Source organism: Capricornis sumatraensis, chromosome 15, assembly GCF_032405125.1.
Source record: "Capricornis sumatraensis isolate serow.1 chromosome 15, serow.2, whole genome shotgun sequence".
Classification (NCBI taxonomy): domain Eukaryota; kingdom Metazoa; phylum Chordata; class Mammalia; order Artiodactyla; family Bovidae; genus Capricornis; species Capricornis sumatraensis.
The window spans coordinates 68,252,643-68,279,666 of record NC_091083.1 but is presented as its reverse complement, the minus strand read 5'-3'; the positions used below and the strand labels follow the sequence as shown (position 1 = coordinate 68,279,666).

Sequence of the window (27,024 nt, the reverse complement as noted above, 5' to 3'; positions counted from 1 at the left end):
ACCATTAAGAGAGTTGCAGTCAAGAGACCAGAAGAAATAACTCTGCTACTACAGATTTCTGGGGCTTCCCACGAGATGCTAGTGGTAAAGAACCCACCTACCAATACAGGAGACATAAGAGATGCAGGTTCAATACCTGGGTTGGAAAGATCCCCTGGAGGAGGAAATGGCAACCCACTCTAGTATTCTTGCCTGGAGAATCCCATGGACAGAGGAGCCTGGCGGGCTATAGTCCAGAGAGTCACAAAGTGTCAGACACTACTGAAGTGAATTAGCACACACAGATTTCTGGACTGGCTGCCTTGATAAGGGCTTCAAACAGATTTCTGGCATCAATGATGAAAGGAAATACCTTATCCTGGCTTATAGTTTTAAATAAAGGCACAGTCTTTCTGCCAGGACATAATTTTCCTAATTTAAAGATTTATGATATGAAAATATGTGGGCAAGGTCACATCCCACTTGACAAGTGCTATTTGGGGGCTTTCCAACATAAAAATGTACGTATTAACAACACCCCAAGGCAATAAGGTTTACAGAGCCTTAGAGTCATCACAAGTCCTTTCTGGAACCAATAGGGTATTTTTTAAAAATCAATCAATAGTATTTTTTTTAATGGAAGTATAGTTGATTTACAATGTTGTGATAGTTTCAGGTGTGCATGAATATATAGGTTCATGCACATATATATGCTCTTTTTCAGACTCTTCCACAACACTAGGTTATTTTAAAATATTGAATATAGCTCCCTGTGCTAGAATAAGATCAATAAATATATATTTAAAGTTTCACTCAGCATATGAAATCCATCACTTCCTAAGCCATTAAGTTTCCAGTGGAATCCAAATCAGAGGGGTATGGAAATGGCATTACCGAACTCAACATTAACATAGCTTGTGCTTTGGGATTTATTTTCCCTCTAGCAAAACTCCTCTGATCCAAACACATCCCATTCACACTAGCCCCTGTGATCAACAAGCATTAGAGTCTATCAGGCCCAGGGGACAACACGGACACAGGGGAGCTAACCCAATGGTTGTCAAGTTCCAGCCACACATACACAAACTGAAGACTCACATGAATTTTTGTCAAGCCGAGGACGTTTTAACGGGACTTCATTTCCTTTTGATATTTTCCGTCTTCTCAATTCCAATGTTATTGGTTGCAAAGTTTGAGAGTTTGAATCCACAGCTACAATGTATATAAAACCACACACACACAAAAAGATATGTAGTTTTTTTTGACCAATTCTCATGCTGTATACAAATAAAACATATATATATGTGTGTGTATATGTATATATATGTATACATATATACACACACACATCCACACAAATCGTTGCATGATAAATAAACCCTCAAAGGGCATTCTTACTTAAGCCAAAAGGAGTAAAAAGTGAAATGGGTGAGAGATTACTACCTTATAGGAAATGCTGACACCCTGCGGACTGACCTCTGAATCTTTGTGATCTTTCCTATGACCCAGCTCTAGTCATATACTGATCTCCTAAAACCCACTCCTTAAATATCCTAATATGACTCCTTTAAAATATGAGGGTACAAAGGCAATAGTAAAGTCATTTTTATAACCATCAAATCTTCTCATCGAAGTTTGGCTTATCCAGTACTCAGGAAATCCACCATGCAGGCTAATTCTTAAAATGCTGTACCCTGGGACTAAAGCTTGATTATTATTTTCAGCCTCTACTTGCTGAACTGGTCAGTTTGGCATTGGTCCTAGTTTTGAGGAACCAAAGAGAATGTCAACATTTACAACCTCTTAAAAACAATTCCAGAAAAATCTCAGGAGACCATGCTATTTGATAGCCAATGTTCCAGACAAGGCTGCTTAACACTGGCAAATCCAGCACTGACATAATTTTAGCAGTGCAGAAGCTAAACCCTTAGACAGTACTCACTTTTTATTTTTTAAACCTAACGCTTAAGAAGTTCTCTCCCATCAGGAAAGATAAGAATCAAAAAGGCAGGCAGAAGAAAAAAAAAGCAAAAGAAATTGGGAAGCTTGAAGGAAAGGTAGGGCTAGGGGGTCTGATGAAGGTTGAAATGAGAGAAAGCAGCAGCCAGGGGAAGGAAGAGAGGGAAGAGGGAAGGAAATGGGAGGGAATGAAGGAGGGGGAGAGAGAAGACTCATCTAAGACCAGAAGCTTCAGATCTGCCATGTCAAATGTACAAAGGACAGAGGGTTGAGCTTTGAAGAGGCAAACCTGATGAGAATGCTGATCTCTTTGGTTCTTTGTGTGTTCAAGCTTCTCAATGTGCCAACATTACTTCGTTCCAAGGGTGGGAACTTAGAGATCACACACATTCCACATTAAATACAAACAACCCTCCCTAAATAGCTCAGATCTGGTTCCAGTAAGGTCCGCATAATCTAGCGAGCTCAAGCCTCCACCATGTCAACTGACTTATTTCAAGCAATTTTTAAAGGGGATTTGAAGTATATGAAATACTGGCAAGCCTTCACATTGATACCATATACAAAACGGGGCTAACCACACAGAAATTCAATGTTTCCCAACAATGAATTCTTTTTACAGTAAGAATCATCTGGGAAGGTTGTTAATAATTAGTATTCCCAGATCCTGCTCCAGAGATTCTAACGAGAGGAACAGCTCAGGCAAGTGTTAACAGTACGCTTGGAAAACCCCAGTTCTCTATTAAATTTGATCCTATCTTGTGTAACATCGTACACTTAATACAAGCAATAAACTGAATGCCCCATTTTTAATGAGTGAAGTAAGGTGGCTTCAGAGAAGCAGTCTGCAGACTGGAATGCAAGTATCCCAGTCTACACTTTCCAGAGAGTACAACCCACTGTAAGAGTAACCAAAGAGGATTCTGTTTCAGAACGCTCAAGTCCCACATACTCACTCTCTTCCCTAAACTATAGTGAGGACACAGCAGGTTTCTGCCTGTTCACACTGTCTACCTTTTCTTGAATAAGTGCCCTTCTCCTACTTACACAAAAAGGCCTGCTTATTTACATCCCACATCGTAAAACGGTACACTGCACAGAGGTTTAAAACGTCTAGACCTTCTCAACAGGGGTTCCTCATTTGAAAACAGAACAAAGGTTATTTTCTTAATTCTCCCAAGAGTGGTTTATAACTAGTACCACCACCAACTGGCAGAAGTCAGTCCACTACAGGTTACAGATGCCTTGGGCATTAGAGCTTAATTATCTCTTGGAATCCTACTGAGAAAGCCAGTGAATTTAGACCACTGCTGTCCAACAGAAATATGAGAGCCACAAATGGAAGCCACAGAGATAATTTTAAATTTTCAGTTGTCACTTGAAAAAGTTAAAAAAGTGAAAATAATTTAAACTTATATTTTATATTTATGTTAAATATATAAAATAGCTACATATTTATATTAAATAGATTAATTATATTGAATAGATTTAAATTTTATATTTATATAAAATATTCTGTAAACATAAAAAGTAACATTTATATACTTAAATATGAATATTTAATTCATATTTAACCCAATGCATCCAAAAATATCATTTCAATATGTAATCAATATTTTTAAACTACTGAGATATTCTACATTCGTGGGTGGGGTTTTTTTGGTTGCTGTTGTTTAGTACTATTTGCAATCCAGAGTGTGTTTTGTGGGTTTTGTTTTGTGTTTTGTTTATTTGGCAATGCCATGTGGCTTGTGGGATCTTAGTTTCCAGACAAGGGATTGAACCCAGACTCTGGGCAGCGAAAGCACGGAGTCCTAACCACTGGGCAGCCAGGGAATTCCCTCCAGTGTGTGTTTCCCATCTCAATTCAGAAAAGCCACATTTCAAGTGCTCAATAACCACAAGTGGCTAGCAGCTACCATACTGGACAGCGCAAGTCTAGGCCCCAGTTAGGCAGAGGTACAATGCTGAGCTCTTTGAGAGTGAAAACAACCACTGAAAGGGGAAGTGCCTTATTTCAGCTGGGAAGAAATCAAACCATTGTCCAATTTCATACCTTAAAATTAGGACTAAGATGTAAGAAGGCTGCCTACTGGGAATGAGCACTAATACATTTATTTGAAGTAAATAAGAGTTTTTCCACAAAAATTACATATGATGTTGCTGCCTGAATTGACAGATAAGACTGGCTTTGCATTCTGCATCATTAAGGGGACAACAAATGGGTTGATGCTGTAGTTCCACAGTTTTTTATATTTTGTTTTGGGTTTTTTTTTTAACTTTTTATTTTGTATTGTGGTACAGTCAATTAGGGCTTTCCCAGGTGGCTCAGTGGTAAAGAAACCATCTGCAATGTAGAAGACATGGGTTCAATTCCTGAGTCAGGAAGATTCCCTGGAGAAGGAAATAGCAACCCACCCCAGTATTCATGCCTAGGAAATCCCACAGACAGAGGAGCCTGGTGGGCTACAGTCCATGGGGTCACCAAAGAGTCAGACACAACGTAGTGACTAAACAACAATAAACACAGCTGACTAACAATGTTGTGATAGTCTGAGGTAAACAGAGAAGGGATTCAGCCATACATACTGTAGTTCCACAGTTTTGATGAAAATATATTTTATGTCATAGTTTATATTTTTCATTTATCTTTGGCAGCTATTTAGACTTGTAAGAAAAAAAACAGGTATCACTTTAAAATGGCAGGGATTCACGGTTTTTATGTAAAGTACACGTAACCAAGAATATTTGCAGGCCTCTGCCACATACTCATAGACAGTGTTCAGTACAGAGATCCTGGGAGCTTTTCACGCCACTTAATCCAGCGAAGAAATGTTTGGCTTTGGAAGAAATTCTGGGTTTGTTTCTTTCTTGGCTAGTCTAGAAGAACTCCAAATTTCAACTTCTTAAAATAATTGTGTACTCGTCCCTAAATCCTCTAACCTTGACTCTACCAATTAGCCATCTCAGCTTTTCATTTAGATTGAAAATTACCAATCCATAGACACTCTTCAGAGAGCTTAATTTCAAATGTAACCCGCCCTTCCCAGGTCCAGCGTTTTTGTTCCCACCTCCTCCAGAGATACCCACACCTACTCACCTCTCTCTTTTCCCCTTTCATGTTGCTCATGAAAACACTATTTCCAGATTCCAGGTTCTAGGTAAGCTAACTTGAAGTGAATCATTTGAACTGGCACAAGCAAAAGGCCTTAGCTTATTAGGTTTTATCATATAAGCTGAACCATCTAGTGAAGAGCTATCTTTCACCTCAGAAGCCCAGCCAAGAATATGTTTCCCAAATTTATGTTCCTCTGGATATATGCCTCCCATAAAATTCAGCTCCACGGACATGACTTGTTTTCGGGTGACAGGATGACTCAAGGTCAGTCACAGAAACAAAGGGTTAAATAACAAAGTTATAAAGAACCACAAAGAACCACAAAAAGAACACTCTTGCAGTGCACACCTGGGAAACTCACCAGTAGGAGCAATGGAAGGGGGTCGGCCTCGCTTTCTTTTTGGCTCCCTCAAGTTTTCCTGTGGACTCTTCACAATGTCATTTTCAGGCTTCTTATCCACTTGAGCATCTCCAGAATACTCTCTGTCATTTTCTGAAATGTTCTCCTTATCTTCCTTCTCGTTCTTGGGAAGGCTCTTCTCTGACGCTTTCCCCTTTTCAGCACAGATTAACTTTCCTTCTTTATCAGACTGCTTGGCTCGCTTTTCTGTCTTTAAGGCTTTGTCCTCTTTGTCTTTCTTCACAATGGCTGTGGGTTTTCTCTGTTCTTTAAACTTTTCTCGTTTATCAGATGATAGAAGACTTTTGTGTTCTGTTTCTTTAGGCCTAGCATTACCCACAATATTCTAAAATGAGCAAAATAGCGATGAAACACACTTTGTGATTACTTGCAAATATAAAACCAGGTGGTTTTTTGTAAACTTATGAAGATAAAAGAAATTAAAAGAGGATATATTTCAGGTCACATAATGGAAAGCACCACTGAAAATATCCATCCATATGCTGAGGTTTGAGAACCAGTCCTAAGTTTAAAGAAAATAACAGAGTCATGTTGAATTCCTTCTGAGACAATGCTATCTCCCGTATGATTAACAAGTCACTGGAAAGTAGTTAAAGGGACAGACAACTACCCCAGGGACCTCTTCTGGGAAGCAATCTTTTTGATAGCGATGTTCTAAGAAAATGCCTTCGTGCCCTGTCTGTTGTCATCCCAAGTGTGACTACACTGACCCAGAGTCTTTCAGAAACTGACGTCCTGTGTAGAGAAGAACCCAGTAAACTGATGACTGGTGGCTGAACAGGAAAGCTGTAAAGATTGACCAACTCAGAAACAGACTGTCTTTGCTTCCTCTACTGGGTAAAGGCTGTGCTCAGTCCTACTACATTCCTGAGCTACTGAGTTTTTGTGCATCAGGAAGAAGTACTACTTCTTGGTTACTTTCCTCCTAAATTACTTTCTTTTAAAATCTCGTTTCCCAGTACACTGTCTACTGTCTCACAATAAAGCCAGCTCTGAAAGCTCCAGAGTTTCTAAAACTACAATTAAGTTTATTTGTGTATGTATCTTCCTTCCAAGACCTCAAGAGAAGAGCAGAGGCCACCACATCAAGTTCATATGGGACCCCTAGCACCAAGCACAAACTAGGCACACAGAACTTTGCCAGGAGCAAGAAGCAGTGAGTAAAAGTTTACTCACTAAATATGCAGTGAGTAAAAGTTTAATTTTAGAGCCTAGGAGGAAATTTCTTTCAAGTCCTCTAAATTGTTTAAAAGCAGCTAGGTTTGAGAACAAGCCCTCCTTAGTAACTGCTGGCAGAAATATAAATCGCAACCACCACGAAGAGGGGTTGCAATTTGGGTCAAAAGACTTACGGTTCTACTTTTGAACTAGAATGAATTCCTAGAAATGAAATTTGCTAATAAAGTAATTGGACTTATGTACCCAGACTTACAAATATCTTTAAATGACCACTAGGAAACTGGTTACACAAAGTTGGGATATATGCATATTATAAATACTATATAGCCATTACGGAGAAGGCAATGGCACCCCACTCCAGTACTCTTGCCTGGAAAATCCCATGGATGGAGGAGCCTGGAAGGCTGCAGTCCATGGGGTTGCTGAGGGTTGGGCACAACTGAGCGACTTCACTTTCACTTTTCACTTTCATGCATTGGAGAAGGAAATGGCAACCCACTCCAGTGTTCTTGCCTGGAGAATCCCAGGGACGGGGGAGCCTGGTGGGCTGCTGTCTATGGGGTCGCACAGAGTCGGACACAACTGAAGTGACTTAGCAGCATATAGCCATTAAGAGCTATATTCCCAAACAGGACTTAGGAACTTGGGAAAAGATTATTGTGTTAAAAGAGCAAGTTACAGAACAGTAACATATGACTCAAATTGGGAAAAGAAATACATATATACATAAGTATCTTTTTAAAAAATACAGAAGGCTATACATCAAAATGTTATCAGCAACTGTATCTAGATGACAGAATTAAACAATTTTTACTTTCAATGTGCTTTTCTGTGCTTTCTAAATTTTCTACAGCAAACAAATATATTTTTATAAGTACAAAAAAAGATAAATGTTCCTTAAATATAGATGATCAAACCATTTAGGGCAGTAAATGCCTATTAAAAAAAAAATAAGCAATTACTATATGAAAAAAAGCTTTAAAAATTGACAATTATTTTTTAAGAAGTTTTGCTTTGTAAGTGGCCTTGCTGAGAAGTCATTTATCAAAAACACTATGTCCTCTTGGGAAAGGAAAACAAACAGGAGCCATGGGCCTGTGCTTGACCACCTACCAGGTCTGAGATGACAAGAGATACTCAGAGGCAACTGGGAATTGAGGACTGAAGACCCACAATTCACACAGGGTGAGGTGCCCATCTCCAAATCAAGGCCCTGTGAGTACTATCAACCAGAGACAGCAGCTGAATGTTACTTGGAGCCCTGTCCTTCCACTTGGGGAGATTCTAGACACAATCTTGCAGCTTTTCAGTCCTCTGTCTAAATTAACTCATTCCACAAACTTAACAAAAAAACTGCCAAATTTAAGGCAAAAATAATGTATACAGTGCTGTGTAGTTCCTGAGATGCCCGAAAAGCAAATGATCAAAGAGAAAACATTTTCAGGGCTAAAGCTTTATAATTCTATCTATTTTCTGAAGAGGAAAACCAGAAAAGGGCAAAAAACACTTTCGAGGCTATTTTAACAATATCATGTATCATGATGCTTTGAAAATGCTAAATATGTATAGAAGAATTTATTAAAGTAAAAGCATTTGATCATAAGAAAACAGGTTCCAGCATTACTGCCACATCAACCACCCACAGAGATAAATAATAGTAACGATCAGAATCTTTCCCCTCGGCTGTTTCCTTAAGACATAAATGCAAAATAAACTAAAAGGGGAAAAAATCATGAAGAAAGTAGGCAACACTTTACAGTGTCAAAACTCAGGACCTGTGCTGAGACGTGGATAGTGAAAGGGACAACAGAAAACAAACTTTTCAACCCAGGCACATCCAGCACAAGCGACTGACAAATCCACGCCCCACCAGGCTGTGACCCTGAGCTAGAGGCAAAGGCAGAGGAGGAGGAGGGAGCATCTCAGGGTGTCCTCAAGCGCCCAGCAAGCTCCCTAAGAGAGGAAACAGCTCCAACTAGGCCGCAGCCCTGAGCTAAAGGCAAAGGCAAAAGGAGGAGGAGGGAGCATCTCAGGGTCTCCTCAAGCACTCAGCAAGCTCCCCAAGAGAGGAAACAGTTCCCACCAGGCCGTGGCCCTGAGCTAAAGGCAAAGGCAGAAGCAGAGGAGGAGGAGGGAGCATCTCAGGGTCTCCTCAAGCACTCAGCAAGCTCCCCAAGAGAGGAAACAGCTCCCACCAGGCCGTGGCCCTGAGCTAGAGGCAAAGGCAGAGGAGGAGAAGGAAACATCTCAGGGTGTCCTCAAGCACTCAGCAAGCTCCCCAAGAAAGGAAACAGCTCTGGGGGCAGGGCACAAGGAGAGAGAAAAGAAGAATCCCCAGGCATTTTGGAAAAAAGACCTAACAGGTAATGGTACTTAAGTATTGGCACTTCAGAAGAGGAGACTGTATGAAAAGGAAAAGGCAGAGAGAGAAAAACATTTACAGTATCTAAAAACTTGTATATTGCTTTCTGGAGAAATCATGTCAGATGAAGGGATGAATTTGCCATCATGAACAAATATAGCATCTTTGAGAAACAAAACTACAATATTAGCATTATGCAAACCACAGAAGCATAAAACCACATTTCTCACCTGATCTTTGGAAAAAGCTTTGACATGAATATGTTTGACAGTCTGAACTACTCCATCATAAAATTTCACAGTGTAAGTACCTAAAATTCAAAAAGATACGATTTTAACTTGTAGTTTTATGAAAATGACGAAACTTTTCAAAGCATAAACACAAAGGAGCTCCAACAACAATAATAAACCTACAGGAATTAAAAAACTGTTTAAGAATCACAATTAGTCTTTCTTATGTCCAAGACAGTAATATGTTTGCCCCTTTTCTCTTTATCATTATAGATTTATTTACCTACACAGATCAAAATCCATCAAAAAAATTCATTTTTATGGTGCTACACTAAAATTTTTAAAACTTGCACTGAATTTAGACCAAGAGCAAATAGCTGTAAAACAATTAAGAATGTAAAGAAACACCAACAACGAACTACCAGAAAGAGAAATTAAGGGGAAAATCCCATTTATCATTGCTTCAAAAAAAAAGAGTCCTAGGAATAAACCTAATTAAGGAGCTAAAGGACCTGTACTTGGAAAACTATAAGACACTGATGTAAGAAACTGAAGATGACACAGATGGAAAGACATACTGTGTTATATTCTTAGTGGGAATGTGAATTGGTGCAGCCACTGTGGAAAACAGCATGGAGGTTTCTCAAAAAACTAAAAATAGAACTACCATATAACCCAGCAATTCCACTCTTTGAAATACATCCTAAACAAAAACAAACACATTAATTCAAAAAGATACATGCATCCCAATGTTCACAGCAGCATTATTTACAATTGGCAAGATATGGAAGCAACCTAAGTGTCATCAACAGATGAATGGATAGAGATGATGGATGGATACATGTATACATGGATATACACACATACACACTGGAACACTACTCAGCTATTTAAAAAAAAAATGAAATTTTGCCATTTATAGCAACATGGATGGACCTGAAGGAGAGTATTGTGCTAAGTGAAATAAATCAGACAGATAAAGACGAATATTATATGATCTCACTTATAAGCAGAATCTAAAAAATACAAGTTAGTGAATATAACAAAAAAAGAAACAGATTCATAGATACAGAGAACAAACTAGTGGTTACCAGTGAGGAGAGGGAAACAGGGAGGGGCAAGATAGGGGTAGAGGATTAAGAAGTACAATTATTATGGATAATCTACAAGGATATACTATACAACAAAGGGAATATAGCCAATACTTCATAACAATTATAAGTGGAGTATAACCTTTAAGAATTGTGAATCACTGTATTGTATACTTGTAACAATATAATACTTTGTATCAACAATACTTTCATTTAAGAAAAAAAGATGTAAGGAAAATGCAGGTTTATTGCTTGGTGAATTATTGCTTATTATTTAATCTTTATTTTCTGAGCTGAGAAATAGTAATATCCTTTAAACTTCAAAAGAAATATGACCATCTGCTAAAGATATGCTTTTAGAGGTCCTAATAATCTCAAAATCCATATGAATTACCTGCATGTTACTATGTTTAAAAACAGAGACTAGGCCAAAGCACTAAATAGTGCCTGCTACAGTTAGTTTTATTCTTTTTTTTTTTTTAAGTCTAAAAAAAATCACTCTCTGCTAAAAAATTGAAACTGGTAATCCAAATAATCCTGTCCAAATACGCATTCACCTACAAAAGTTCTCATTAGTTCCACCCAAACCAACATTCTCAAACTTTTGCATTTTAAAACCCACCCATGTCTCTCTTTTGCTGGTTCCAGGAAGTTATTTTAAAAAAAAAATTACAGTTAATCTTGTCAAGATTACCAATGAACCACTGGTAATCATGTAATGGTTTACCACTAGTAAACATGGTTAGTTTTCAGAACTAATTTATGACTCAACATGGAAGGAAAAAAATAAGTCTCAAGGGTTGGGAGCAGAATAATGCCAACAGTGAAGTTAAGGTCACCTGGCTGGTTGCCTCCATCTTATATACTCTCTCCCCACCTCGCCCACCCTTCTCCTCCAGTCCTAAACAGGGCCCTGCAAATGGCTACCACCTCTACTGAAACCCTTCCTCTTCAGTGTCTCAAAGTCCAATGCAATATGAGCCCAATTATTTTCCAAATCTTATTTCAAATTACTAGCATACAATACCCATCAACTCAAAGTGACTAAGCTACTTGCCACCCACTGAAACTGTCTTGGGACATTTCCACCTCCACATCTTTATTAAAGTGTTTTCCTACCTGGAATGTGCCACTCATCCTTAAGTGCTCAGCTCAAAAGACCACAACATTCCTGTAAAACCTTCCTGACTTCCCTGGTCCTGGAGATTTCTCCCTCCTCTGAACTTCTCACTCATTTGGTTCCTGGTCTGCAGAGCCTCACACTTAGGTGCCTTCACATAGAAGGCAGATGCCAAATCAAAGGCAGGCTCTCCACGGATAGAGACCACATCTAACACCAGTTTCTCACACAGCGCCTGGCTCACTGGACTCCAGTGTTTCTCAAAGTGTGGTTCCCCGGACCTGTAGCATCAACAACCCCATGAACCTATCAGAAATGCAAGTTAGCAGCCCTTCCCATGATATACTGAATAATAACTTTGGGAGCATGAAACAGAAATGTGTGTTTTAATAAGGACTTCAGGTGATTCTGGTGCACACTGAAATCTGAGAACTACTGTCGTAAACAATTAGTAATTACCTACTGATTTTACTCCTGGTAATTACAAAAGTGACTATTTGTCACAAGTATTGTCAACACATAAAAGCGGCTAGCAAACAAGATGGATATATAGTTGGTTGCTTAAAGCAAGCAATGACATGACAGGCTATGATAAGGATTTTGTTAAGGCAGGTCAGCAATTACTAATGAGTACTTAACAACGAAGGCCTGGGTTCCTGTCTTCCTGCCTCTATTGTGAAGGTGTTGGCAAACAAAGCAGAAGTGCTGTGGAGCTCTAAACAGGCCCTTTTCAAAGCAGAGCTCTGCTAAGTCTAAGGACTGCGGTTTGGGGGCATCCAAGACTACACTTTCAATGATCTTAATCAACAAAGCTCAGCCTCAGTTACATCCAAGTGGAAACTCTCCATTTCTACAGACATTTCAAATAGCCAGGACAACTTAAACCGTGCTATGCAAAAGTCCAAGATTTTCAGCTACGTGAGGTCAATCTTGAAGCTTACTCTTGACGGCAGGCTCAGATGGAGGCCTCAGAGGAACAACGGAGCTAGAGGCAGAACCCAAGCCCGTCTGCTGACTTCTCTCCCAACCCGACATACCTATTCCCCAAGTCCCTCAGCCTCAACTCCAAACCACAGACCCAGAGCAGTACTGGCCCCTCTGAAATGACCCAAACTATGGCCAAAGGGCCTAGGGGACCACTGCTGTTAGACAACAATATCCCAGCCCTGACCCTTTTTACTTTCAAAAACTACAAGGGATCATCTTGAAACTTTCTCCCTTGATCATGCACACAGCCTAACTTGGGCTTCAATAACTCGGAGGAAACACATCCCGCAGACAACAGTGGCCTTGACCTGGAGAGAGGCTCCAAGTCGACTTTAACGGTTTCGTGCATAACTAAAAGAACGTCTTCCCATGGAATCCTCCAAAGGGTGGCTGGCAACGATCTCTCCCACCACCACAAACAGAATTAACAAAACACATGTAAATGATAGATTCAAAATGAGAACATTAGTGACACAAAGACGACCTGCCTCCGGCTCCCTTAAGAAGTTCCAGTCTCTACCACATGAAACCAAGCTTCCTGGCCTTGCTCTCTATGGGTTAAGAACCCAGCATACCAGACAACCCTATAGAAGTTAGTAATAGCAGAAGGCATGTAAGAACAAAACTTGAGACGGGTGGCAAGCTCATCTTCTCCAGGACCAAGGAAAGAGAGATACACAGGTGACTCTGGAAAGGACCGATTTACATTGCTCCTGAAATCTACCGTAACTGGGACTTCAGGGCCCTTTTTCTATCCCGCTCATTCTTCAGGAGTCATAGAATTCCATAATATCATGGACAGGAGTTTTCAAACATGGTTTCTCAAAGTCCTGAGGTTCCCACAGATGTGCCTCAAAGGTGGGCAAGGGGATGGGACAGGTCCGTGTCTGCAGGCAAACCTCCCTCTAAGCCTTCTCCTCTTAGTAATTTTACATAATGGGCTTAGGTTCTGCAGCCAACAATTTCCCAGATTGCTTGTCTATTCCAATTCCTTCTTCCATTTACAACTGCTCAGATGAATTCAGAGCAATGAGAGTGAACTGCCTATGATCATCACGCAGGGACTGGGACAGAGCCTGTTTCCACTAATCAGGGCTCTCAAGACACCACTGGAATCCAGGAAGCACAGACCATCTACTCCCACCCTACTGTTTCAGGTGCACATTCAGGTCCCCCATCGGGCACCTGGCCCTAACTGAAACTCCTGCTGTTTAAGGAAAACCCTGCTCCACAGAAGCTGGCTGATACTGTGGCCACTGCAGTTTCAGGAACCTTGGAGCCCCGCAGACCTCCATTCAGACTTCCGGGCTACTATTTACATATGTGCTCTGCAACCTCAAGCAGTTTCTCCTGTGAGCTGACTTCCTCATCTGAAAAATGAGAATAGGGTTGATGGCAACAATCTTTCCCCATTTGTATGAAGAAGAAATGAGCTCAGATATGGAGAGTGCTTAGCAAAGGGACTGTCACAGAGCAAAGGAACAGTTGCTGTTGTTTAGCCGCTAAGTTGTATCCAACTCTTTGCGATGCCATGAACTGAAGCCTGCCAGGCTCCTCTGTCCAATGGATTTCCCAAGCAAGAATACTGGAATGGGTTGCCATTTCCTTCTCCAGGGGCTCTTCCTGACCCAGGGAATGAACCCACATCTCCTGCATTGGCAGGCGGATTCTTTAACGCTGAGCCACCAGGGAAGCCAAGAGATCAATATGTGGTTCTAACTACCATCATCTATCAAGTCACTTTAAAAAGGAACCCCCTCATTCCCCCCCAGATAGTAAGAACCAAGATAGCACCTGCATGTATGGGCCTAAATTGTTTTACTATCTCTAGTCAAAGCTGTTCATAGTCCCAGAGTTTCCACATTTCAAACACAGGGTCAGTTACAGCAAGAAGAAAACAAAAAATAGTAATTGCTTCAGCCAGAGACTCGAGAAATAAGATCATTTCCATAGAATCTCCTGGTAAAATGCAGACTTAGGCACTGAACAAAGAGACCGAACTAGGGGGCACAGGACCTAAGAATATGCGTAACTTTAAGGAAGAGGGATCTGATACGCCTGCCTGCGCACTCAAGTTAAAGAACCACAGATCAACAGGAAGGAATGATTCCTCATTTTGTCGTAATGTGAATCTACTTTCAGTTTCCTGTGGAGAGACTGTCTCGAAGAGCAAAAAGGTACAAACCCCTGACAGGCAAGTGGCTCTGACACCTCCTTAAAAAAGGGGAGCTGGGCGGAGCTGAGGTCAACTCACCAGAGAAGAGAAGGCTTCCAAACAAAGACTTCCTGGAAGCAGAATCCCTTCTTTCACTCCAACACAGACCGAGGATCTAACAAGGCTACCAGGTGTGGCTGCCTTCACGGATGCTTAACAGCCACTGCCAAAGACTCATGCCAGGTGAAAAGGGCTAAATAACATCGCATTGTTCTCCCAAGTTTCCAACTGCTAAATGACTCCCTTAAGAAACTCTAAAAGTTGCTCACTAGTTGTGAGTCAATCATGTGCGACACCCAATGCCAGCAGCCAAGGCTCTCCACTCTTGCTACAGCCCCTGCCCACCAGACTGCCCAGTCGATGCTTGGCCTCGGCAAAACCACCAAGGAGGTTATGAGTGGCAGAAAGATCAGACCAAGCCTTCCCAAGATGAGTCTACAGGGAGTGACGTCCCTGTATTCCCAGCCTCCTTCCCGCAGCACCAGAAAGACAGAATAACCTTACAGGAAATAAAGGGAGCACCTCATCTGCAGAGGTTCTGCTACCACTAAGCTGCGGTGGCCCCTGCTACAGACAGAACTGAGGCAGGACAGAAAACACCAGGGAAAGAGTGAAATTAGAGTCCAGTGTCGTCCTTCTCAATCACGCAACTGAATAGTAGAATAAATCATGACACAGAAACTCTGCCAGTTCCCCTGGATTAAATCTAACCCAAAGGCAGCACCTAAGAGTCATTATTTCATCTCAAAACCAGGCACAGACCTGAGCGCCCACAAAGGAAATCCCACAGGATTTCCTTCTTAGTCCTGTGTGCAGCAATAATACCACACAGCTGGGTGCATTCCCTTTCAGGATTTCCTCTTCCCCATCCTTCCCCATTCTCCTCCCTCTTCCAATTAATCTCAAGAACCAGAGAGGATGGTGGCATAATGCAGGACTTCAGACCCAAAATTTCTGGGAAAAACAGGTTCTCCCCAAAATATCCACTCATTTTCAATGTCCTCCATTTATACTGAACAGAATCTGAAGCTTATTGAAACAAATATATTAGGGTAGCAACTGACCATTGTGGGGGCAACCATTACCTCAGGACTCTCCCTCCTATCATTTTAGCTTATGCAGGAAAATAAACAAAAGATTTTTAAAAACAACTTGCAAAGCAAATTAAAAGGACTTCTCTGGGAGTCTAATCGTTAGGACTAGGGAAGGTAAGATCCCATTCTGCATGCCGCGTGATGCAGCCAAAACGTTTTAAAGAAAAAAGATTTCAGACCCAACTGACACAAAAAAACCCAACAGCTGCAGATAGGGGTCCCTCCTCACACCTCCTCTTATGATTTATCTGCACCTGTCATACCTGCCCCAGTTGCTCTAGCTCAACACCTACTTCATTCTGCCTTGAACAAGTTCTTTATTCTTCTTTAATCCATGATGCTAAGGCCTGGGCTCTACAGATATTAGATGCAAACAGTAGGTTCCTAAGCCTTTAATGGTTCCACCTAGACCCTCACACCCTACCTCTCTATAAGACAGCTCCCAGGAATCCCCAAATCCCTCCTTCCTCAATGTGCCCTTCCTTTCCCATTCTTTTAATCTAAACCCTCTTCTCACTTCTGTCCTCCATGTGACTCTGGGGTATCACTGGAACAAAAGAGAAATGTTGCTTCCTTTCTGCTACCCGCTTTATCAACAGTTACCCGTGTTTCTATCCACAAGCTTCATTTGATCTAAGGAGAAGCCATTTCCTTAAAAGGGCACACCTCCCCTAGGGGGAACATCCAACTTGATCAGAATAAATCAACCTAACAGACTTTCAGAAAGACATCTATGTACACTAACAAACACCTGTGTTTCATATCATGTGATTTAAATCCAGTAAGAGTAGAAAAAAATTACTAATCTAAAAAATAAGATTCTAAAAAATAAACTTTTTCTTTTACTGTGACTTTTTTTATTGAGGTACAGTTGCTTAACAATATTGTATTGGTTTCAGGTGTACAATTTTAGTGACTGACAATTTCCATAGGTTATACTCCATTTTAAGTTATTATAAAATATTGGCTATATTACCTATGCTGCACAATATATCCTTGTAGCTTTATTTTACTTTATTTTTCCCATATAAATGAGATCATTCACCATTTTAATACAAATGGATCTATAAACATGGATTTATAATCTATTTAATGAGTGTTTGATATAATAAACTATGTCTTTTACAAAAAGGATCTGAAACAGTTTAATAACATGTCACTTGAATAATATCCATTTATTAAAATTAAAGTAACACATATGAAAAGTAATATGAGACATTATTTTAAACACGGCTTAAAAAATGTAACTTGGAGGAAACGGGACTATCCAAAAAAACTGAACCATAAATGAGAGGATGAGTAACTGCTTAAAGAACTTAGAAGATACAGCCTTGCCCTGGAGGCCTGTGGTAAGAGGACTTTGTTTGCAGGGATACGTCTGCCACTTCCTCCACCCAACCTAATAACTGCCAGGACTAGTGAATACAGCAACAGAGGAACTAAAAGTCCTGCTATATGCAAATGTACAGTTCATTTTTGACCATTTCAACCCATTCTGAGATGAAGTTTCTTGTTTACCCCAAGGTCCAGCATTTAGCAGAGTGCTAAATAAATACTTGAATAACTTCACTGAATGAAGTCAACCTAGCCTATCACCCCTAACAGTGGTACTAAGAGGTCCGTTTGCCCTAAACATTCACTGCAGAGATCATGGACATACCACAAACATCTCAGTAGAAAATGCTTAAAAAAGGTATCACTTGAGCCCTGCCGAGTCTGTTCTATGTGTCAGGATGCTGACCACACATACCGTGTTCATAACCCTCCTCTTCCCTTGCCTCTGTATTCATAAAATGAGCTTGTGTTCCTCATCTTGATTTCCCACATGTTCTGAACTCTGGCAAAGGTATCCTAATTCAGAGCTCTAAACCCCAGTACCCCAACTTCAACTAGCAACTCTGGTATCACACACCACTCTCAATCACCTGGCATGCACAAAATACGTTTTGGAAGAGATGTTTGTTGCCTGCTTCACTTCTAGACTATTAACAAATAACTAAAAGCAATATACGGACTTATTTCTTCAATTATATTAGGAACTCCTAGACAGCAAAAACCTGCAAACTTTCCAGCAGAGGGACAGATGAACCATGACTGTTTCAGAAAACAATGACTAAAATTTAGAAGGCAGAGAACCAATCTCCCCCTCCTTAAGCTTTCTCTCCATTTATAATTTCTCCCTAACTCCTGACATAGTAATTAACCTAGAGAAGATTCCAAGGCAATAAATACATACTAAAAATACACCATCAAATTCAAGTATTATAAACTCACCCCTAAGTCAAGAGTAAAAACAATTACAACTCAAATGCCTTACCATCCTTGTTAACAGCAGTGACTTTGGCTGGGTAAAAACGACAATCAGACCAGCAAGCAAGGACCTGCTCGTTTATTTGAAATTCCTAAAAAATATTAAAAAACAAAAAAAGATCCTGTTACCAATCCAATTTCATAGGACATACATGGTAACCAAATTCATAAGGCAGGCTGCAATTGACAAGGGCATGAAGGGGAGATGGTTACTGGGATGAAGATGTTTCTGCTGTTCAATACTGTGAGTCAAAACAGAAGGGTTGGACACACCCTTTTCCCATTTAAGGAGTTCTGGACAGGCAAGGCACAGCACTGATGATAATTCTATCTTGTCCCTGAAAGTGCATCTAACAGCCCAGGACCACCAGGGTACACAAAAAGTACATAGCTGGAAGGAGAGAGGCTGTTTCATCTTGAGGCAAACAGCATTCATGCCACCTAATGCCATCTACACTTTTAGAGGGTCTTTGGACAAAGGAGACACTCCTTCACCATTAATATTTCATACTGCTTTCCCAGCACACAGTTTGCATTGATACAGTTTGTAGAATAAATACCCAGCAGCCAAACTGGGCAACAGTGAACAATCTTAAACTGGGAGTAGGGAGGAGGGGGAAAGGCTAGCAAGAGTTCAAGTTCCCTGGTCACGGTTAAAGTGGAAAACAGAATCCAGGGCTGAGTCAGCTCCAAAGGCAGCAGGATTTCTACAGATGTCTCAATTCCGGTTTAAAAAACTGAAAACAAATACTTTGTCCTTCATTTTGAAGTCATAAAAGTGCCAGACATAGCGATGAAATTTTAAAAACAGGAATCCAGTCCAGTCAGTCCCAAGATTTTCAAGGGCTTATTTAAAAAAAAAAAAAAGCTAGCATAATGCTCCACATGGAATGACTGCTTAATGATCAGACAGCAGATGAGCTTCATAAGCAATCTAAAGGGATACAGCGGTATAAAAGAGAGAGATCAAGTCTCCATTTATCATCAGTGCAGTCTCAACCAAATGAGTTTATGAGCTGTCACGACAATCATGTCACACACACAGATGACAACTGAGATTCTTCAACAACCCCAAGAGGCCGTGGAGATCTCAAGGTTGCACTCCAAGCCTAAATAAGGATGGTCCTCAGCTCCTACAGACTTTCACACTAAACATCAAAGACTCAGCCCAAGGGCTGAGCCTGCTCATTACTTAACTGCCCGGATTTGTTACTCACAGATGATCCTTCCTCTTCATGCAAGCCCTCTTTCCTCAGCTGTATTTTCTCTAAAGGACGTAAATAAGGACTGTCCCAGCAGAACCACTCATCATAACGATGGTTCCAGCGCTTGAAATGGATGAGTACTTTTCCTTCTTCGTAATCAATATCTTCTATGTGAGCTGGATACCTGAGTCAGGAAAGAAAAAAAAAATTGAAATGCCCTTAATCCACCTAAAATAATAAAAATGATATTTTCCCAAACTTCTTACCAAAGAAGTAGATCTCAAAGTACTAAATAAAGCCTATCATTTAGCAGTTCTCTGTCACTGTGCCAAATCAAAAATCATGGAGGCTAACAGACTTGGGTTCAAATTCCATCCTGGATATTCCTTAAACTGTGATTAAATTAGCCTTTCAGAGCCTGAGCTCTTTCATGTAAAGCAGAGGAAGGATACACTGTGTTGCAGTATGAGTCAAACAAGACAACATATACACACATGTGAGCACAAGAGAGGCAGGAAGCAAACAATTAACAACTAGATTGTATTTTACAGGTGTCAAAAAATTAAAATGACCGGGCAGCCCAGACTGTGTTAGTCTCAATTTTAAGAATTTTGTAGTCTATGTATTGGAATATCATGCAGTTGTTAAAACAAGAAGATGGCTCTACGTAATGATATGGGAAGCTCTCCCAAGATGAACCATTAAATGAAAAGAGTGAGGTACACAACACTGCGTATGGTAAGTAAACTACTGCTTATTTTTTTTAACAAGACAAAAAAGAATATACGTATTCAAACATGCCTAAAACACCTGGAAGAACACACAAGAAACTAACGCTGGTTACTTGTGAAACTGTGGTCAGTTCAGTAGATGGGCTCTTTCAATCTCCAATCACTCTTCCTCTAGACTGAGAGGTAAACCAACAACTACATTTGCTTGACTCACTTGAGACTGGCAATCAAGGTCATGGAGATCTGTGGGTTTGGAAGCAACTGTCATGACAAGAGGCAGTGCTTCAGTGCAGGACTGCTCAAACCTTTATGCAATGCAAATCATCAGGAAATCTTGTTAAATGCAGAGTCTGATTCAGTAGGTGAAGCTAAGTAAGGCCTTAAAAGCTTTAAACAAGCTCCCAGGTGATACAGACATGCTGGTCTATAGCAGCAAGGAGTTACTGTCTAGTCACTGACTTCTTGAGTGTCAAGTACCAATGGTGGGGTGGGGGTGGCAGGAGCAGTAGTGACTTCCCAACCTCCAGTTCACACTCCAGGGGTGAGTCCTTCAAATTTAAACTCTAAGGCCAGTCCCCTTGAGTTTCACTCCTCCAAGTTTTCTAACAATTTTCTAAGGACCCAATTACTTGTGTTAAATCCTTCTGTGGTTCAAGTACCCAGGATGGTTTCTGTTTCCAGCATATAAACCTGACTGATCCAAGATGGGTACTGGGTATGGGGCAGGGAGGGGCAAAAGTGGGAGGGAGACCCTTTGGCAATACACCTTTCAATACTTTTTCATTTTCCAACCATATAACTGTATTGCTCATTCCAAAAATAAGTATATGAATAAAAATAAAGAAAAACAAATATGCAATTGTTCTCTTAAACACTTCTCTATTGACCAGAATGCTATTCTACATTGAGAAAGTTTAGATTCTACCAATTTGCATTTTCTCCCTACAACTTGGACTTGCCCCATTATCTTCCTTTCTTACATCTAACACTCAATACCCTACTGTCCTAATAAGTATGTGCTACCTAAACTAACAGGCCTGCTTCCATTGTGCCCTCTTCAACCCTACACTAGTATCTGCTAAGGCAATTTACTTGGAGTAAACCAAAACACAGGAGGATGCAGATACTGGGCATTCGGTGAACATCCAGGAAATGGATTCCATTCTCCCTATTCTTCCCAAAGGTTGGGTGTCCCATCAATTCTTCAATCTCAAGGCACGCTGACTCCAGCTACCCACCCCAAGTTCAGTCACTCTCCAGCTTCAGGCCCCAATCACTTTATGGGGTATTTCTCATACAGGACTGACAAGGTATGCTTTTCAAAATTTGTAATTGTATTATGAAAATATTAATTGCTCCTGAACTATTAATAAAAGGAATAAACAGCCCTGAAACTAGTCTTCCTATTCCAATCTAGCTGACATGCAGCTGCCATAAATACAAGCTATCTTGACAACAGACTAGCTAATCGTAGGAGCTGGGGAACTGAGTATTACACTGGAAGGAGAGAAAAAAGGTTCCCGAAGTCTATCCCTCTCTGTAAAATGAGGAGAGGGATATGGGTATGTCAGCTGTATTCCTCTTGATCTCTCAGTCAGCCAGCCTACCACAGATTAGTAAGCCTCCGTAACTCAGTCCTATTCAAAGGCCTTTCTTTACTGGTTTACTATCTTGAGCAATAGTTAGCAAACAGGTCTTTGGACCAACACACAGAATTAATTTTTCATAGAACCAAATTTATTTAATTTATAGAATTTTCCTTTATACTAAGATCACATTCTTTCTAACTTTTTGGCGCTTAAACATACTTTTCAAATTTAAAAGATGATAACTGTTTTTAATCCTTATTAATATTACACAGTAGTACAAAGAAAGTTCTCTGTGTATTGATTTTTAAAGATCTCTAAGAAAAGTGTGGGGGGGGAGCAACTCAAGATGCAAAACAGTACTGAATGCACTACCATTCATTTGTGGGAGGGGAGACAGCCAATACATCCGTACCTATATTTCACAGGGCTATCTCTGGAAGGATGATCAAGCAACCCGATTTGCCTCTTGGGAGGGGAACTAGATAGTTAAGGAACTGGAGAGGAAGTATGAAACTTATTTATTCAGTGTATATCCTTTTGTTTTGAATGTTGCACCATGAGCATGTATTAAATATAAAAAATATAATTAGATATTTGTTTTAAATGTTCTTATTTGGCAAAATAAGAAGTTGGCACTGCAGGACAACTTCAATTCTTTTGAATTTGCACTTCGTCAGTGCCTTCCAAAAGTCTGGTAAGTTTGGATCCATAGAATTAAGTGCAAAATCCTAGGATAGCAACTCCATTGTACACAGATTATGAAAGACCTCAGGGCCCTTGGCCAGCCAAACGCTACTCCCTTGATCAAAAACCTTCACAGGGCATAGGCAGCTCACTGTCTGCAGACTACACAAGTCTCTCCAGGTGGATCAAGAATAACCCAGGGGTCAGTAAGTCTTCCTAAGGAGAAAGTGGTTCTCTCTACTTCTCTAAAGTGTGACAAGGATGTAAGTCACTCATAGTGAATGGGGAAACCCAACTGCAATCCAGAGAAGAGAGAGGCAGTTATCTTAGGGATCAATCCAGTTAAGACCTGGTGGATCACAATTACACAGCTGCCTTGGACACAGCTCAGATTCATCTGTCAGCAAATCTTATTAAGTGACTTTGATCTGGCCAATTTCAGGTCTCAGAAGATTATAAAATGGATGTGGTTCTGGTTTCTGTCTTTAAGAAGAACCAGACACCAACTAAGTTTTAAAACTACCACATGGATAGACATTTTCCCAAAATGGAAATGTAGATAGTCAAGAGGCACATGAAAAGATGTTCAACATTGCTAATCATCAGGGAAATGCAAACCAACCCACAACAAGCTATTACCTCACACCAGAATGACCATCATCCAGAAGAACACAAATAACAAATGCTGGCAAGGATGTGGAGAAAAGGAAGCCCTTGTACACTGTTGGTGAGAATGTAAATTGTTGCAGCCACTGTAGAAGACAGTACAGAGGTTTCTCAAAATACTAAAAATGGAACTACCACATGACCCGGCAATTCCACTCCTAGGGATATATCTGAAAAAAAAAAAAAAAAAAAAAAACCGAAACACTAGTTCAAAAAGATACATGCACCTCAATGTTCATAGCAGTATTATTTAAAATTGCAAGATATGGACGCAACCTAAGTGTCTATCAAGAGATGCATGGAGAGAGTTCCCTGGGGGTCCAGTGGTTATGATTCAGAGCTTTCACTCCTACGGCCCTGGGTTCAATCCCTCCTCAGGGAACTAAGATCCTATTAGTCAAGATGTGCAGTCAAAAAAAGAAAAAATAAAGAAATATTTATTTTTAAAAAACAGATGAATGGGTAAAGAATATGTGTGCTTGTCAGTATATATGTATAGTGAAAAACTGCTGCTGCTAAGTCGTTTCAGTCGTGTTCAACTCTGTGCGACCCCATAGATGGCAGCCCACCAGGCTCCCCCATCCCTGGGATTCTCCAGGCAAGAAGACTGGAGTGGGTTGCCATGTCCTTCTCCAATGCATGAAAGTGAAAAGTGACAGTGAAGTCACTCAGTCGTGTCCGACTCTTAGCAACCCCATGGACTGCAGCCTACCAGGCTCCTCGATCCATGGGATTTTCCAGGCAAGAGTACTGGAGTGGGATGCCATGTAATGAAAAACTACTCAGCCATAAAAAAAAAAAAGAATAAAATGTTGCCATTTGCAGCCACATAGATACACTTAGAGAGCATTAATGCTAAGTGAAACAGGTCAGACAAACAAACAATGTATGATATTACATGTGGAATCTAAAAAAAGCAACAAAGTAATGAATATAACAAAAAAGAAGGCAGACTCACAGATATAGAGAACAAACTAGTGATTATGGGAAGGGCAATGCAGGGATGGGCAGGTAGGAGGCACAGACTACTGGTTGTAAGACAGGCACAAGGATATAGTGTACAACATGGGAAATATAATCGATATGTTATATACTTTTAAATTTTATTTATTTTATTTTTTAAATATAAATTTATTTTAATTGGAGGTTAATTACTTTACAATATTGTATTGGTTTTGCCATACATCAACATGAATCCACCACAGGTATATACACTTGTTCCGCATCCTGAACCCCCGATATTTTATATTATAACAACTGCAAATGGAAAGTAGTAACCTTTAAAAAGTATGTAAATTTTTTTAAAAATTAAAAAAAAAAAAAAACTACTAAGAACCAACAAGGCCCTACTGTATACCACAGAGAACTCTATGCAATATTCTGTGATTATATAAAAAAGGACTCTTAAAAAAAGAGTGAATTATGTATACATATAACTGAGTCACTGCTATATACTAATACAGCATTGTAAATCAACTATACTTCAACAAATATTTTTTTAAAAACTACTAGGTATAATCACATGAAACAGCTGATAAGCAACTGTTTCTTACTGACAAAAATCATAATTTTATTTCATTCAATCTAAAAATTGGAAAACCATAAAGGAAGCTGGAAACCTGAGGCAAGGTTAACAAAAGAGGCAATGTGAATGGAATCTGAATAGACAGAAAAGGGAAGAGAAAATTTCCAACATGTAACTAACAGCGATGATGAAACTCTAGTTTCCAAACTAACACTGCAGCTGGGATTCATATTCCTAATGGAAATAATAGCCAGAAAGGAGGAAACATTGAACACCAAACTGAAAAAAAATTACCTCTAGGGAAGAGAGAGGGATTAGGAATAGCCAAGAGACTTTAGCGGCCAGGAGGAGCTGCCCCACGCCCGAGGCCAGGGGCGACGGCCAGGAGGAGCGACCCCATGTCCAAGGAGCGGTGGCTGCACGGGCGCCAGATGCACGGGCGCCGGAGGGCCTAGAGGAGCTATTCCACGTTCAAGGTCAGGAGGGGTGGCAGTGAGGAGATACCCCTTGTCCAAGGTAAGCAGCAGCAGCTGTGCTTTGCTGGAGCAGCCGTGAAGAGATACCCCACACCCAAGGTGAGAAACCCAAGTAAGACAGTAGGTGTTGCAGGAGGGCAGACACACTGAAACCATAATCACAGAAATCTAGTTAATCTAATCACACTAGGACCACAGCCTTGTCTAACTCAATGAAACTAAGCCATGCCCGTGGGGCCACCCAAGACAGGTGGGCATGGTGGAGAGGTCTGACACAATGTGGTCCACTGCAGAAGGGAATGGCAAACCACTTCAGTATTCTTGCCTTGAGAACCCCATGAACAGTATGAAAAGGCAAAATGACAGGATACCGAAAGAGGAACTCCCCAGGTCAGTAGGTGCCCAATATGCTACTGGAGGTCAGTGGAGAAATAACTCCAGAAAGAATGAAGGGATGGAGCCAAAGCAAAAACAATACCCAGCTGTGGATGTGACTCATGATAGACACAAGGTCTGATGCTGTAAAGAGCAATATTGCATAGGAACTTGGAATGTCAGGTCCATGAATCAAGGCAAATTGGAAGTGGTCAAACAGGAGACAGCAAGGGTGAACGTCAACATTCTCGGAATCAGCAAACTAAAATGGACTGGAATGGGTGAATTTAACTCAGATGACCATTATATCTACTACTGTCGGCAAGAATCCATTAGAAGAAATGGAGTAGCCATAATGGTCAACAAAAGAGTCTGAAATGCAGTACTTGGATGCACTCTCAAAAATGACAGAATGATCTCTGTTCGTTTCCAAGGCAAACCATTCAATACCACGGTAATCCAAGTCTATGCTCCAAACAGTAATGCTGAAAAAGCCTAAGTTGAACAGTTCTATGAAGACCTACAAGACCTTTTAGAACTAATACCCCAAAAAGATGTCCTTTTCATTATAAGGGACTGGAAAGCAAAAGTAGGAAGTCAAGGAACACCTGGAGTAACAGGCAAATTTGGCCTTGGAATATGGAATGAAGCAGGGCAAAGGTAATAGAGTTTTGCCAAGAAAATGAACTGGTCACAGCAAACACCCTCTTCAAACAACACAAGAGAATACTCTACACATGGACATTACAAGATGGTCAACACTGAAATCAGATTGATTTATATTCTTTGCAGCCAAAGATGGAGAAGCTCTATACAGTCAACAAAAACAAGACCGGGAGCTGACTGTGGCTCAGATCATGAACTCCTTATTGCCAAATTCAGACTCAAATTGAAGAAAATAGGGAAAACCACTAGACCATTCAGGTATGACCTAAATCAAATCCCTTATGATTATACAGTGGAAGTGGGAAATAGATTTAAAGGACTAGATCTGATAGATAGAGTACCTGATGAACTATGGATGGAGGTTCGTGACATTGTACAGGAGACAGGGATCAAGACCATCCCCATGGAAAAGAAATGCAAAAAAAAGCAAAACGGCTGTCTGAGGAGGCCTTACAAATAGCTATCAAAAGAAGAGAAGTGAAAAGCAAAGGAGAAAAGGAAAGATATAAGCATCTGAATGCAGAGTTCCAAAGAACAGTAAGAAGAGATAAGAAAGCCTTCAGCGATCAATGCAAAGAAATAGAGGAAAACAACAGAATGGGAAAGACTAGACATCTCTTCAAGAAAATTAGAGACACCAAGGGAACATTTCATGCAAAGATGGGCATAATAAAGGACAGAAATGGTATGGACCTAACAGAAGCAGAAGATATTAAGAAGAGGTGGCAAGAATACACAGAAGAACTGTACAAAAAAGATCTTCATGACCAAGATAATCACGATGGTGTGATCACTCACCTAGAGCCAGACATCCTGGAATGTGAAGTCAAGTGGGCCTTAGAAAGCATCACTATGAACAAAGCTAGTGGAGGTGATAGAATTCCAATTGAGCTATTTCAAATCCTGAAAGATGATGCTGTGAAAGTGCTGCATTCCATATGCCAGCAAATTTGGAAAACTCAGCAGTGGCTACAGGACTGGAAAAGGTCAGTTTTCATTCCTATCCCAAAGAAAGGCAATGCAAAAGAATGCTCAAACTACC

The 27,024-nt window shown here is 40.4% G+C and overlaps 1 protein-coding gene across 1 annotated transcript in view; it reads right to left on the bottom strand.

Annotated features, from left to right (window-relative positions):
* Positions 1–27,024, bottom strand: part of PHF20 (PHD finger protein 20) — a 135,221-nt gene that overhangs the window by 69,189 nt on the left and 39,008 nt on the right. Inside the window, exons 3-7 of the mRNA XM_068986907.1 lie at positions 19,283–19,454; positions 18,073–18,157; positions 9,249–9,328; positions 5,418–5,802; positions 1,078–1,191 (exon numbers count right to left, since the gene is read on the bottom strand). Coding sequence (XP_068843008.1) covers positions 1,078–1,191; positions 5,418–5,802; positions 9,249–9,328; positions 18,073–18,157; positions 19,283–19,454 — 836 coding nt within the window. The remainder of the gene's footprint in view (positions 1–1,077; positions 1,192–5,417; positions 5,803–9,248; positions 9,329–18,072; positions 18,158–19,282; positions 19,455–27,024) is intronic.